This window comes from Artemia sp. Qi Xiang Cuo, chromosome 7, assembly GCF_049724085.1.
Source record: "Artemia sp. Qi Xiang Cuo chromosome 7, ASM4972408v1, whole genome shotgun sequence".
Lineage (NCBI taxonomy): Eukaryota > Metazoa > Arthropoda > Branchiopoda > Anostraca > Artemiidae > Artemia > Artemia sp. Qi Xiang Cuo.
The window spans coordinates 35,276,099-35,291,673 of NC_142800.1; the positions used below are offsets into that span (position 1 = coordinate 35,276,099).

General features: G+C 37.0%; 1 protein-coding gene across 1 annotated transcript; it reads right to left on the minus strand.

Annotated features, from left to right (window-relative positions):
- Positions 1-1,089: 1,089 nt before the first annotated feature.
- Positions 1,090-13,892, minus strand: LOC148950203 (protein CFDP2-like). Its single transcript, XM_089091802.1, has 2 exons — positions 13,132-13,892; positions 1,090-1,213 (listed from the first exon to the last, which is right to left on the minus strand). Exons 1-2 carry the CDS (start codon positions 13,890-13,892, stop codon positions 1,090-1,092), a joined length of 885 nt encoding a protein of 294 aa, XP_088947928.1.
- Between the last annotated feature and the right edge of the window lie 1,683 nt (positions 13,893-15,575).

A 15,575-nucleotide genomic window follows, 5' to 3' on the forward strand; every position in this document is an offset into this window, starting at 1 on the left:
TCCAGCGGAGACAGTATCCTTCCCCCATCCTTGCGGCAGTCTTCTTAACCATTAGGAAAAAAACGGGTACTAATGAAATTGAAAATAAATAAAGATACAGATATTAGTCAATTTTATAAAGGGCACTTATCCTCCTCCTTCTATCAAAATCCCGAATTGGCCTTTACAGAAATAAAAAACGAACAAGAAAAAAAGAGAATAGTAGGTGAATTTCGTTACTTTTTGTTTCACTTCTATTGCGAATTTTAAACAAGAGGATTGGATCAGGCAAATGCATAAATATTTGTATTGGGTGTGGAGACCAATATTCCAGGCGACAAAAAAACACCAAAACAGGTGAATTATATGGGGAGTTAGAAATTATATAAAAAAGTAGTAAAGCTCTTGAGCGTTTGAAGACTGTAGGATGATAAGCTTGCTGATTCTTTCTTTTTTTATTTATGTGGCTAAATTTTTTCATAAGAAGTACTAGCACCCTCAATTTTGGGAACCCTAGGCATCCCTAACTGCCAAGAAAAAGCGAATAATATTTGAAATAAGTATATTTTCCTGGCTCCCCAATATGAAGTTTTTCTTTCTGATCGTGGCCAATTTCAATTGATCTATAACACTGGGTATTTAATGTGTTTGGTATTTAGCAAGCACATTTACCAACTGCCACTTAGCCAAAGTAAGACATTATCCAAGCACAAAAATTATTTATGCTTGGCAAGCCCATTTACCACATTTACTAACTGCCACTTAGCCATAGTACGACATTATCACAGGGAGCATCCGAGCAAACATGTTTTACAAAAACTAAAAAATAAGACTATGAATCAAGGGATTGAAAAAGAAAGATACTTTTATCAGCTGTTGATAGGGTACGCTTCACCTTGAAATAAACAGAGACTAAGACTATTTAAGGCTGTGCTAAATGGAATATTGAAGGCCTTGGCTCAGGCATAAATCTTTCCAAATTCTACCAAAATTGCATATAAATTGTCATCTTTCTGCCCCTTTTTGGAAGCAAATCATTAGACTTATTTCTGATCCGATCAATCGCTTCCCCTTTTCCTTTTCTTGCTATTTAGTATTGCTATTATTCTATTAATTTCGCATGTACAAAAGTACAATCCACGATAGCACATTACATTGATGCTCTGCTTGGCAATCTAGGGCTGGGGTTTGATTCCGCTGCCGCAGGGTTTGGCGACAGGTTTGCTTCCTATCCCTATAAAAAAAGACGCAATAAGTGAAATGTCAATTTAACGTCGCACCCTAAGAATTTTTTTATCCTTATCGTTTGTGAATGCCCTATAGGCATTATCTACAAAATGTGAAGTTTGTGCGTTTTGCAGGAGCGACACTTTGGTTTCGTCCTCTTTTTTATGTTGGTCTGCCGATTTGAGCTTATTATTAGAAAGCGGTAAGGGTCCGACCTACGCGGTTTTTTCCTGGAAGGATCTCAAGACGGATTAATGAAAATAATATTCTATTTTGGAGAGATGCGCATAAATCTTGCTTGGGGCCAGAAATGATGGTTTTTGCTAGTAATTGAGGCAGAATGTTAAAGGCTTATGTTGGTCTGCCGATTTGAGCTTATTACTAGAAAGCGGCAAGGGTCCGTCCTACAAGTTTTTTTCCTGGAAGGATCTCAAGACGGATTAATGAAAATGATATTCTATTTTGGAGAGATGCGCATAAATCTTGCTTGGGGCCAGAAATGATGGTTTTTGCTAGTAATTGAGGCAGAATGTTAAAGGCTTATGTTGGTCTGCCGATTTGAGCTTATTACTAGACAGCGGTAAGGGTCCAACCTACAAGTTTTTTTCCTGGAAGGATCTCAAGACGGATTAATGAAAATGATATTCTATTTTGGAGAGATGCGCATAAATCTTGCTTGGGGCCAGAAATGATGGTTTTTGCTAGTAATTGAGGCAGAATGTTAAAGGCTTATGTTGGTCTGCCGATTTGAGCTTATTACTAGAAAGCGGTAAGGGTCCGACCTACAAGGTTTTTTCCTGGAAGGAAATCAAGACGGATTAATGAAAATGATATTCTATTTTGGAGAGATGCGCATAAATCTTGCTTGGGGCCAGAAATGATGGTTTTAGCTAGTAATTGAGGCAGAATGTTAAAGGCTTATGTTGGTCTGCCGATTTGAGCCTATTACTAGAAAGCGGTAAGGGTCCGACCTACGCGGTTTTTTGCTGGAAGGATCTCAAGACGGATTGATGAAAACGATATTCTATTTTGGAGAGATGCGCATAAATCTTGCTTGGGGCCAGAAACGATGGTTTTTGCTAGTAATTGAGGCAGAGCCTAATTCGCTGTTACGTCTCTGTCATCTTTGCAATGAGGGGTTGCCATCTTTTTTATAGTTATTGTACCTATTATTAAGTCCCCATGCATTTGAGGGTACGAAAAGTTCGGTTTTATGTCCGCTACGGAGAGGGGCGTTCAAGCAAGAATAGATTGTCGGAACCTAGTCGTCTTCTTGGTTAAGGGGACAGAAATACCATATTAAAATTTTGGGGAACTGACAACTTTAGTGTTGCGGTAAAAATTAGAAAAACATATGGTTTAAATTTTAAGACTAGGGAGAGACTTTTAAGTAACAATTATTTTTTTGGACTTTTAACTGTCAAAGCATAAGAGTCACATAACAATATTATTATCAAAGATGTTATTAGGTTGCAAAATATATTTTTGTTAAAAAATAATAAATAAAAAATCGGAAAAGTATTTAGGACGATTTGGTACAATTAATAAAATTATACTTTGGTCATTTTTGTGATGAGAAGCTGGCATCTTTTGCAAGATTGCGTACTTATTATTTGCTTTTGATAAAGTTGAGGGTACGAAAAAATTGGTTTTATGTCCGCTACCTAGAGAGAAGTACAAGTAAGAGATTGTTAGTAGAGCACGGTCATCTTCTTGGTTAAGAAGTTAGAAACTTCTGCCAATTAGTCCGCCTTTTATTTGATCAAAAGAAATAGAAGACAGAATTAAGTGATGGAGTTAATTAAGAATCGTTTTTTAGACAAAGGCGGATCTAAAGTTAAGTCTTGGGGTGGGGGGGATACGACCAGGGCGCCAGTAATTGACCAAATTGGCAAGTTTATTTATAAAAAGAAAAGAAAAAACGGAATGAGGGCGCCGGGAAAATATTGGGGGGCCCCCTAGATCCACCCCTGTTGTTAGACTGTCGTCTACAGGGAGTAGGGATTATGTAATTTTACTGACTGATGTACTCTTCTTTTATTGTTGCCGCGTGTAGGCTATGCATTGTAGTATGATTATGAAAAGCCACGGATAGCATTATAGTAGCAACTAGGTTAGATAGTATTATTAAATAAAAAAAAACAAGTTTTTTAAACTGAAAGTAAGGAGCGACATTAAAACTTAAAACGAACAGAAATTATTCTTTATATGAAAGGGACTGTCCCCTCCTCAACGCCTCGCTCTTTACGCTAAAGTTTGACTCTGTCTCACAACTTTATTTTTTTAAAAAATAAAAAAATTTAGCGTAAAGAGTGAGGCGTTGAGGAGGGGGCAGTCTCTTTCATATACATAATAATTTCTGTTCGTTTTAAGATTTAATTTCGCTCCTTACTTTCAGCTTAAATAACTTGTTTTTTTTATTTAATTTTTGAATGTTTTTGAATAAATGCAGGTTTTGATCTTGGCTCACCGTACATGAATAATTAAAACTAAATTTTCATATTAATTTACATTTATTTGGTTAAATGGCTTTCTCGAAACTTGTTTAATTTTATTTACGAACGTTTTTATTAGTAATAAATATACGTAACTTACGAATTAACTAACGTAACGAACTTCTATATTCATATATTTTTAATACGTTTATTAGGGGTTCGCCCCTAGTCAATACCTTGCTCTTTAAGCAAAAGTTCGAATTTTGTTCCAATTCTTTAAAAATGACCGCTTAATCACAAAGCCCGTTAATTAGAATAAATAGTTCTTATGAAAGTACTAAAAAATCTTTGGCTTAAAGAGCGAGGCATTGACTATGGGGTGAACCCAATCACATATGTAATATTTTCTGTTCGTTTAAAGTTTCGATGTTGCTGCTGTTGCAGTTGAAATACTTGTTTTTTTATATTAAATTTCTGATTTTTTTTAAATAATGCTGGGAAGTCCAGCGTCCCTTTCATAGCAATATCCCCTCCCCCATGAAAACTTCCTTCATAGAAAGATCCTCCGACATAACCCCCGACCCAACAATCCCCCCCCCCACTACCAGGAAAAATCTCCCCTGAAGACGTCTGTATGCTACCAAATAACCAATACTATATGTTAACATTGGGTAAAGTTCATAACTTTCAGCCCTCCCCCCGGGAACTTTGGGGGATTAAGTCATCCTAAAAGACATACTTATAATATTTTAGAACATGCTGAACAAAATGGCTATCTCAAAATTTTGATCAGGTGACTTTGGGAAAAAAATGAGCGTGGGAGGGGGCCTAGTTGCCCTCCATTTTTTTTGCCACTTAAAAAGGGCACTAGAACTTTTAATTTCCATTCCAGTGAGCCCTCCCACGATATTCTAGGACAACTGGCTCGATACGATCACCCCTGGGAAAAAAAAACAACAAACAAACAAATAAACACGCACCCGTTATCTTTCTTCTGGCAAAAAATGCAAAATTCCACATTTTTGTAGATGGGAGCTTGAAACCTCTATAGTAGGGTTCTTTGATACGCGGAATATGATGGTGTGATTTTCATGAAGGTTCTATAACTTTTAGGGGGTCTTTCCCCCTTTTTTCGAAAATCAGCCAAATTTTCTCAGGCGCCTAACTTTTGATGGCTAGGATCAAACGTGATGAAAGTTATATATTTGAAATCTGTATTAAAATCTGATTATTTTGATGTATCTATTTGTATCAAAATACCGTTTTCTAGAGTTTCGGTTACCATTGAGCCGGGTCGCTCCTTACTTACAGTTCGTTACCACGAACTGTTTGATACGATTACAAGTTTTGAGCTCCTTCATGAGATATACCATTTAAAAGGTATCGAGGGGTTTAACAACCTCATTTTTAATATACATATTGAAAGAAAGATTTCGGGTTAAAAGTTGAGGCAATATAGAAACTTGAAAGTAATTATCCAGTGTTAGACCATGGTCATCTTTGTCAATGAGGTGCTTAGAACTTTTCCAAGTTGGTGTACCTATTGGCAATCTAGGGCTGGGGTTTGATTCCGCTGCCGCAGGGTTTGGCGACAGGTTTGCTTCCTATCCCTATAAAAAAAGACGCAATAAGTGAAATGTCAATTTAACGTCGCACCCTAAGAATTTCTTTATCCTTATCGTTTGTGAATGCCCTATAGGCATTATCTACAAAATGTGAAGTTTGTGCGTTTTGCAGGAGCGACACTTTGGTTTCGTCCTCTTTTTTATGTTGGTCTGCCGATTTGAGCTTATTATTAGAAAGCGGTAAGGGTCCGACCTACGCGGTTTTTTCCTGGAAGGATCTCAAGACGGATTAATGAAAATGATATTCTATTTTGGAGAGATGCGCATAAATCTTGCTTGGGGCCAGAAATGATGGTTTTTGCTAGTAATTGAGGCAGAATGTTAAAGGCTTATGTTGGTCTGCCGATTTGAGCTTATTACTAGAAAGCGGCAAGGGTCCGTCCTACAAGTTTTTTTCCTGGAAGGATCTCAAGACGGATTAATGAAAATGATATTCTATTTTGGAGAGATGCGCATAAATCTTGCTTGGGGCCAGAAATGATGGTTTTTGCTAGTAATTGAGGCAGAATGTTAAAGGCTTATGTTGGTCTGCCGATTTGAGCTTATTACTAGACAGCGGTAAGGGTCCAACCTACAAGGTTTTTTCCTGGAAGGATCTCAAGACGGATTAATGAAAATGATATTCTATTTTGGAGAGATGCGCATAAATCTTGCTTGGGGCCAGAAATGATGGTTTTTGCTAGTAATTGAGGCAGAATGTTAAAGGCTTATGTTGGTCTGCCGATTTGAGCTTATTACTAGAAAGCGGTAAGGGTCCGACTGGCAATCTAGTCATCTTTGTCAATGAGGTGCTTAGAACTTTTCCAAGTTGGTGTACCTATTGTCAATGAGGTGCTTAGAACTTTTCCAAGTTGGTGTACCTATTGGTGTAGTTGGTATACCTAACTGATTCCTGATATGCCTTTTAGGTTAAGACAAATAATTATTAGTGGATTATTTTTGCTGATGTATTTGAGGATAAGAAAATTTGCCTCCATACGGTTGCGCAGCGATCATATTAAAAAAATACATCAAAATGACACTGACAGTTTTGCAATTATTATAGTAAAAAGCGGCTGTAGCAGTATCATTCGAAAAATTAGGGATATAATGATTAACAGCACTAATTAGATCTATGGTATGGTATTATAATTTTTAATCCGTAACGATGCCAACGATTAAAAGGACAAGGTTCAACTGGTCACAAAGCAATATATTATTTTAAAAGCAATATATTATTTGCAAAGTGTTGCTGCTGCAACACCTCACGTTGCCCAAGCAATGTAAGTCTAGTTTTTCCTATGGTGTCGATGAATATTTAGATGATTACAGGATCAATTAGATATTGAATTATTATTAAAAATAATGATGTAAACCTTAAGGAAGAAAGAAAGCACTTTTACATGGTGTACACAGTTGACCAACAACAGGAAAGTAGTAGAAAAAAGAGCAAATAAATAAGCCACCGTATTTTATGACTCAGTCTTGAGGACATAACGTTTATACTTCTTAGATTGTCGGTACGATGACTAGAAAAAAAATATATAAAAAAATAATTATAAAAAAATAATTATAAAAAATAATTATAAAATAATTATAAAAAAATATTCATAAAAAATAAATAAATATAGCTTGAAAGGTAATTTACTTTAGAATCATCTTCAGAAATTGTGGCGTCTATGATTTTGAATTTAACGCTACTCTCAATGTTTGACTTTTATCGCAGAATTTCAAGTTATACTTGGAGGTTCATTAGAACAAACCAGTCTATGCACAGGGCCGTAACCAAATTTTTTTTTTGGAGGGGTCAGGGGTCACAAAAAAATTAAAAAAATCAAATATTTATTTATATACATTTTTCTTACGTTTTTACGAGTCTGACAATAATTTTGGAGTGGAGTTCAAGCCCCTCTCCTCCCCCCTGGATACACCTCTGTTTACGGGCGTGCTTAAACACTTTCATCAGAATTTTCCCCTTGTCCTTTTCTGCCCTGCAAAGTTGATGTGGTTCTGCTACCTGTTAGACTTCGATCAGATGCTTTATATTTTAACCACTTGAAAAATACGCATGCTCCGTCTGTCGACTTTCAGTGACAGTAGGCATTAAAAACTTATTTATGGACGCCATAGTTAAAAAAAAGCACTTTTTTCTACAGTTTGGGATTCCAGGGGTTTTGTAGTATCTAAAGCAGTGTTTCTTCCCCTTTTTACTTTTGCAACGCAATGCACGTATTTATCTTTCGTACTTCACGCGATTTCATCCTAGTGCCTTGTAGCTCTTACTCGTTGAACCTTTAAAAACTTTCGGTGAAACCTTTTTGGGTATTGGGAACACCGGTCGAGAAACTCTGGCATTGTTCTCACTAAATCTGATGAAAATCTTCACGCTAATCAAGTGATAGTTTTGGATTCAGCGAGGAAAGAATTCTCTATTTATTACGACAATTGTTATTAAGGTTCAGAATTCAACTTTAAATAGACATCAACATTTTTCTGTAATCAAGGCCGTATCTCGGGAGGGTAGTTTGAACACCCCTCTTCCCCGAAACGTTTTCTGACTCATGAAAACGTATCAAAAATGTATATAAATAGATTTTTGCAGGACCGTATCCAGGGGGGGGGGTTACCCGGTTTGAGCCCCCTCCCCGAAAGCGTAAAAAAAATGTATATAAACAAATTTTGCATGCATTTTTGAGTTTTTTTGTCTACCCCCCCCCCCCCCCCCGAAAATTTATTTTTGAGTAAAACCCTCTCCGAAAAAAAAAATTCTGGGTAGCCTACGGCCTTGGATTTTTGATGCGTTAAAAAAAAATTGTGTACCCCCCTGAAAAAAGTAACTGTCCCGAACAAAATACTGGATACGGCCCCGTATGTAACCATAATAATACTTCAAAAAGATAGTGGTATTTTCACAACTCCGTGTGAGAATCAGGTTGCAATTGCAAATTTCGTAACCTGGTGAAGACCAAAGATATGGCAGCGAGATGATACGATTTGTTAAGTACACAACTTTGACTGTTTCATTAATTTAAATATTTGATTTTAGAAATGAGTAAGATTCCTCGTGTACCATAATAATGATCAAATCGTAAAAGGATTGTTTTTTAGTCAAACTGTTTATGTTGCCGTTCATAAATGTCAACGATTTTCAGATTAAGCTCCATTTTAGGGAAAGCCTTTCAACGTTTCTAAGATACGAATTATTCTGTTTGTAATTTTGTATTATTTCTAAGTGAAGAGTTAATTCCTATTTAGGTATAATGTTCTATTCAATCCGTGGATGCCCATCAAAACCCAAGAAGCTGTAGCTTTCATCAGTGAGTGTTTTATAAAGTCATTTACTGCAGACATTTAAGATGCTTCTTATTTGACTAGTAATTTTGGTTTGTTTTTGTTCAGTATAGTAGGAACGGCTGACACCTTTGAAATTTGTAAGATGTGAAATATAAAATACTAAAACTTGACATCTGCCTTTTACGCTAGGCGGTGCAATATTTATGCTGGCCTATGTGTCATAAGAAAAGGCATAAAATAAGGGTGAAGACTTGAATGAAATTGGTTTGGGAAGTGATTTTTGGCCTTGAAAAGAACCTCGCAAGCGACTGCAAGATAAAAATAGAAGATGAGCGTTTTCTTCTCACGCCAGCAAACAATTGATTCAAAGTACAACTTCACCTTTAATGGTATTTCACTAAACTAATAATTAGAGTGTGAGTTAGTGCGTTGAATATAATTAACCGCTCCCATCCATGGTAATTACCAATATTAATCAAACATAAGGGCAGTCACTTAGAACCTCCTCTGATCATATCATTGCGTGTCCGAACTGAGTCCGAAACTCCACTAAATTATCCAGCCAGTATCTAATAAGACACTGAATTGGTGTGTGGGTGTGCTAAGGTCAAGGGTCCAATATTTTCTTGGTCATTCCGGTCATGGCCAATTCGTTTATGTGGCAGGTACAAATGAGATATGAATTGCCGCTTTGAAATACAACATTCTTTCATGGGTGGGCATCGAAAACTATGTTTGTCCATGTTTTCATCTCTAATGTAAGCAAGAAACTCAGAGCATCAGTTTTCGATACCTTTTTTTAGGAGACCAGTAACTCTGGGAGAAATATCCAATAAAAAGGCTTTGGATTAACGCATTCCCTGGCATACCAATAGATGGGGTTATAACACCTATAGGGGTTATACGCTAGATGGGGTAAATCTCCTATAGGAGATTTCACAAAAGTTGTTTTCTTGAAGAGTTACGAGTAGTATGCGCCTTCTGGATTTGCCCAGACATATAGCAATTTCAACGTTATTTGCGTACGTCTCTACACCTTTTCAAAGAGATTCAGAGCTCCCTCACATGGCCTTCTGGATTTGCCCAGACATATAGCAATTTCTACGTTATTCTATAGAAGCTCTACACCTTTTCAAAGAGATTCAGAGCTCCCTCACATGGCATTATACTATGTTCCATCTTGTGCTAGTTGGAAAATTGCATAATATGTTATGAAGGACAAGTTTTTCTGACATAATTTACGTAGACTAGATTTCTACTTCATGATATACATGTCTTTTAGGGTAAATCCGTGTCAGAAAAAACCGGTGCGTCTTGTTTAGCTGCCAATATATATCAATTATTTTTTGTATATATTCAAGTTTCAGATTAGAATTTCTTACAGTTTGAATAGTTCATTCATTGTAGCAGTATTAACTATTTTTGCAAAAATTTACATTGATAGAGATATGGAATATTCTAAGCGACTTCTGGTGAGTAAAATTTTCTCATTATTATAATAAAAAGAAATCTATTTTTTTTGTCTCGTCATTAAGTTAGGGAAGAATTTCCTTTTACCTTCCTTTCTTACGCTTTTTTTCACCGTGTTGTTAGCTCTTTTAAAAAGCATTTCGCTAAATATTCAAAACAGGGTCAGTCAGTTTCGCTATAATAAAAATAAATCTATTTTTTTTTGTCCCGTGATTAAGTTTGGGAAGAATTTCCTTTACCTTCCTTACTTACGCTTTTTTTCACTGTGTTGTTAGCTCTTTTAAAAAGCATTTCTCTAAATATTCAAAACAGGGTCGGTCAGTTTCGCTATAATAAAAAGAAATATATTTTTTTGTCTCGTCATTAAGTTAGGGAAGAATTTCCTTTTACCTTCCTTACTTACGCTTTTTTTTTTCACTGTTTTGTTAGCTTTTTTAAAAAGCATTTCGCTAAATATTCAAAACAGGGTTGGTCAGTTTCGCTATATTAAAAAGAAATCTATTTTTTTTGTACTGTTATTAAGTCAGGGAATAATTTCCTTTACCATCCTTTCTTACGTTTTTTTTCACTGTGTTGTTATCTATTTTAAAAAGCATTTCGCTAAATATTCAAAACAGGGTCAGTCAGTTTCGCTATAATAAAAAGAAATCTATTTTTTTGTCTCGTCATTAAGTTATGGAAGAATTTCCTTTACCTTCCTTACTTACGTTTTTTTTTTCACTGTGTTGTTAGCTCTTTTAAAAAGTATTTAGCTAAACATTCAAAACAGGGTCAGTCAGTTTCGCTATAATAAAAAGAAATCTATTTTTCTGTCTCGTCATTAAGTTAGGGAAGAATTTCCTTTTACCATCCTTTCTTACGCTTTTTTTCACTGTGTTGTTAGCTCTTTTAAAAAGCATTTCGCTAAATATTCAAAACAGGGTCGGTCAGTTTCGCTATAATAAAAAAAAATCTATTTTTGTCTAGTCATTAAGTGGCTTTTTCAAAATTGAGTTATGAATTAACTTACGAACTATGCCTGAACTTACTTACTTAGTACTTAGGTCCTCCTACGCCTGGGGGCACATAAGGCAGCAACAGTGATTCGCCACGACGACCTGTCCTGAGCCTTCAACCATAGCTCCTCCAACGAGGACCTCGCCAGCTTCGCCTCCTTCATTAGCGACCTGCCAAGGGTCATTTTCGGTCTCCCTGATTTGCGGAGACCGGGGGTGTCCAACACCATGCATCGTGCGGCAGCCTTCCTTCCCCCATTCGCACCATATGCCCCCAATACATCCATCACCGCTTTCTAATAAGATCAAGGATGGGGGTATGATTTGTCATACGATAGATTTCATCATTTCGTATTCTTTCTGTCCAATGTATATTTAGGATATACCTTAGGCAATTATTGTCGAATGCCTGGAGTCGTCGTTCTAGTTGAGCAGTGATGTTCCAAGTTTCGCAACCGTACATAAGGACAGAGACCACATTGCTATTATAAATTTTAAGCTTTAACTTCTGGGAATATTTATTATTTCTCCAAACATTTCTAAAGTAGCTGAAAGCAGACCCAGCCAATGTTATTTGGCACAGTATTTCTCTTTCGGAATTGGCATCTTGCGTAAGAATGCTGCCGAGATACTTGAACTCTCTCACTTCCTCAATTTCCTCGTTGTTAACCAAAAGTCCTTCGGCTAAGTCAGGTATGACTGCATTCGACATTTATTTGGTCTTGTTAGCATTTATGGAGAGTCCGACAGCATTTGCCATACGACCGAGTTCATTAATGTTGCGTTGCATATCTTCTGGGTCGTGGGTAATAAGGGCAACATCGTCTGCAAAATCACCATCATTGAGTTCTCTCAGTGGATTTAACTGTAGACCACCACTAAAACTGCATCCACGGAGAACAAAATCTATCACTATGGCAAACAATAATGGTGATAGAAAGCAGCCCTGCCTTACACCTGACTGAACAGAAAACCACTCCGTTAGGCCACCCTCTGTCTGTACTGCGCACATGATATCATGATATAGCACTTTAATTATATTTACAATTTTGGTCGGAATTCCATAATGCACTAAAATCTTCCACATGGTTCCGCGATGTATCGAGTCGAAGGCTTTGAGAAAATCTATAAATACTATAAGTAGCTGAACTTGCCATTCATTGGATTCATCCAGCAGGACTCTCAGGCTAAATATCAGGTAACAACACGATCTATTCTGGCGGAATCCGTGCTGCTCATCTCTCGGAACTTTCTCCACTTTACTTTGAATCCTGTTAAGAATTATTTGGCACAGAACTTTGCTGCCAACAGACTGTAAAGCAATACCTCTCCAATTATCACACTTAGTCTTTTGTCCCTTTTTGAAGAGTTTTACAATTACTGCCTTCGACCATTCACTAGGGATTTTTTCTTCATCCCAAACACGGGAAAGAAGTTCAAATATGGGTTCGGCTAGGGCGCTTCTACCGTACTTCAGTAATTCTGGTGATATGCCATCATTGCCTGCAGCCTTTCCGTTTTTCAAAGTCTTTAGGGCCTCCTTGACTTCAATAAGTATGAGAGGTCCAGGGCATATTCCAAGATCGAACAGTGGTTCTTCAGGGATATTTAAAGTAGTTGTGGGAGGTATCTGATTTAGTACCTCGCTAAAATGCTCTTTCCAGCGTCGGACTATGTCATCAGTCTGGGTTAATAAAATGCCATCTTTGCTTTCAACTTGGGTTGACGACGCCTTTGAAATACCCGCCAACTGCTTCGTTATGGCATACACAGTACGGCTATCTCCCCGTCTGTTCGGCCATAGTTTCGAGGTAAATCCTCTTATCATCCCTGGTTGCTGCTTTGACTTGCTTATGGAGACGCTTGTACTGCGTTTTCAGGTTATCTACATATTCTCTAGAACAAGTCGTGCTATGGTCATACTTATCTACGAGGATTTTGAGTTGTGACCTTTGATCAATAATATCCCAACTACTTTCAGATATCCACTGCTCTTTCTTCTTCCTGTTGTAGCCCACAACTTCTTGTGCGACCTCTTTCACGGTTTCTGCAATTTTTTCCCACTGACTATCAAGCGACACTTCGTCCCTTAGAAGGGAAAACTTGTTTGACAAAGCTGTAGTATACTTTTGCAATACGTTCGGGTCCTGCAATTTCCTCAAATTGATGGTTTTCACTGGCCGCTGGGGCTTTGTCACAGTTTTTAGTTTCAGCTTGAACTTGGCAACAGCAAGTTGGTGATCGGAATAACAGTCGGCACCTCGGAAGGTTCTAACATCCTCTAAACATCGTCGCCTGCGCCTCTCAATTAGGATATGGTCTATTTCATTTCGTGTTACACCATCAGGCGATTTCCAAGTATACTTGTGAATCTGTTTATGTGGAAACCATGTGGCGCCGACGATAAGTTCATGAGTAGCGCAAAAATCGATTAGTCGCACACCATTGTCATTAATTTCACACAGTCCATGTTTACCGAGGATAGTTGGGGCATAAGAAGCATCACCTCCAATTTTAGCATTAAAGTCCCCACACACAGTCACAATATCATGATGACGTGTTTTTGCAACAACATTCAATAACGCGCGATAAAAGTCATCTTTGGTTTGATCACAGGCATCATTCGTTGGGGTGTACACTACAATAACTGTCAATTTGGCCTGTGAAGGGGCGAAACGGGCACGAAGAATCCGCTCACCAATTGGTTCCCAGTCCACTAGGCATTTTTTGGCCCGATTACTTAGTGCCATTGCGACACCTGCTTCTTTTCTAGTCTCAAGTCCGGAATACAAGATATGGTAAATCTCAGATTTCAAAGTCCCAAAACCAGTAAGCCTGGTCTCAGAAAGTCCAGCTATGTCAATACGGAACTTATCAAGGGTTCTCATAACACTGTTGTGCTTTCCTGGCTGTGTTTCTTGATTAACTGTTCTAACATTCCAATATCCAATACGAAAACAATCGGCCGTTTTCAAGAATCAAGTCCGGGGGCGTGCATTAGTCGTCATCACAGAAGAAGAAGAAGTCAATCCGAGGCAATCTGTTGCTGTTTCTTGAGTAATTAGTTTTTACGGTGGCGGGTTACTAGCCCACCGACCAACCAACGAACTGGAACAAAATGGTCAGCTTAGATTAGTATAAGCAGGGGTACCGCGAGCAGGTTGCTGACCACCGCCCCGGTCAGCCCCGGTTCGTAACCGCCCCGGTTACGAACTGGGCACTTTAATTTTTAATCTGGAAGGAGAAAAAAGTTCTTCGTTTACAATTATTTATTTAGTCCAGGTTAACTGCATGTTTCATTTTTTCAACTTTTGGGGGTTTAGTACTGTGATATTTATAATTTAGATATATAAGTTTTAAATGCTTGGCATATAAAAAAAAAATATATATAATTGTCAACTTTTCGTGTTTGATACTATGAAATTGAAGGCCCAATGCCCTCCGTTAATATTCTGAATAAGTAAGAATTGAGCTAGCTAATTAAATTGCGTCATTTTTTCAACTTTTGGGGGTTTGATAGTGATATTGAAGGGGGGGGGGCAGTACCCTTCCGTAAGCTAAATAGTTTGAAAACTGAAAATGATTTTTATTTTAGAATGCCGTTGATCAATCATCGCAGCAAAAACGTGCAAAATTGAACAAAGCCAAGGACAAAGCCGAAGCAGGAGTAATCGAACCATTAAATTCAATCAAGCCAAGTGCCAGCTCTATACAGACCACTATGCAACCTGGTAGAAAATTTAAGAGGGAATGGATGCTTTCATATAATGCATCAGCCTCATCTGGTCAAGATCAGGAGGACACTCCTCTTCATGCTTTGCCAGGGACTTCAGATGTACAAATGCAGTCAGAATTTGTAAAAGTATATAATTTTTTTTTTTTCCGTATTTTCAAAAATAAGGCAAATTTTCTCAAGCGCGTAACTTTTGATGAGTAAAACTTAAATTTGTTTCTAAACTATTCTATAATAATCCTATTTCATTTTCTTTCATTACTATTTACCAAATTATCAGTATATAAAAGAGTGGTTATAACACAGAAGTAGTGAATAGCTTATCATACTTTTTTATAGATTTATAAAACCTTACTTGTAATCTCTCTTTTAAGAAAGATGTTTTCTAATGCAAGATATTCATTATTTCTTTAAACAAACTCTATATAAACAAATCACTATTCGCAGTTGATGTTTGAAAAAGTGTTATGAGACTAAGATATATTTTTTCACTTAGCTTTGTCTTTTATCAAAATAAGCCATCGAGAAGGTTTAATATTAATTTGACAGGTATAATTTGAATTTTAATAGATCGTTACAAAGTGGGTTTCAAATAACCGGATATTTTTATCTTAGATGAAGAGATATATTAACACAGGAAAAAAGGATTCTTGATAATTTAAAATGTGACAACGCGGTGATATCAAAAATATTATTTGGACGCAACCGTTTTGGACATTTCGGCGAAACAGTTAGTTTCTTTACTTGGTGTTCATTCAAAAAGCGAGGATTTCTGTTAAATAAATAATTCTTATACCTTTTAAAATAGCTTTACGGGGTTTGAGGGACTCCGTTGTTT

Bases quoted from the DNA above. Each gene is read 5' to 3' on its own strand.
- LOC148950203 (XM_089091802.1), bottom strand. From the start codon at position 13,892: ATGAGAACCCTTGATAAGTTCCGTATTGACATAGCTGGACTTTCTGAG. The intron at 1,214-13,131 runs GTATACTACAGC...CTTTTTTTATAG, and splicing joins GACCCGAACGTATTGCAAAA to GGATAGGAAGCAAACCTGTC.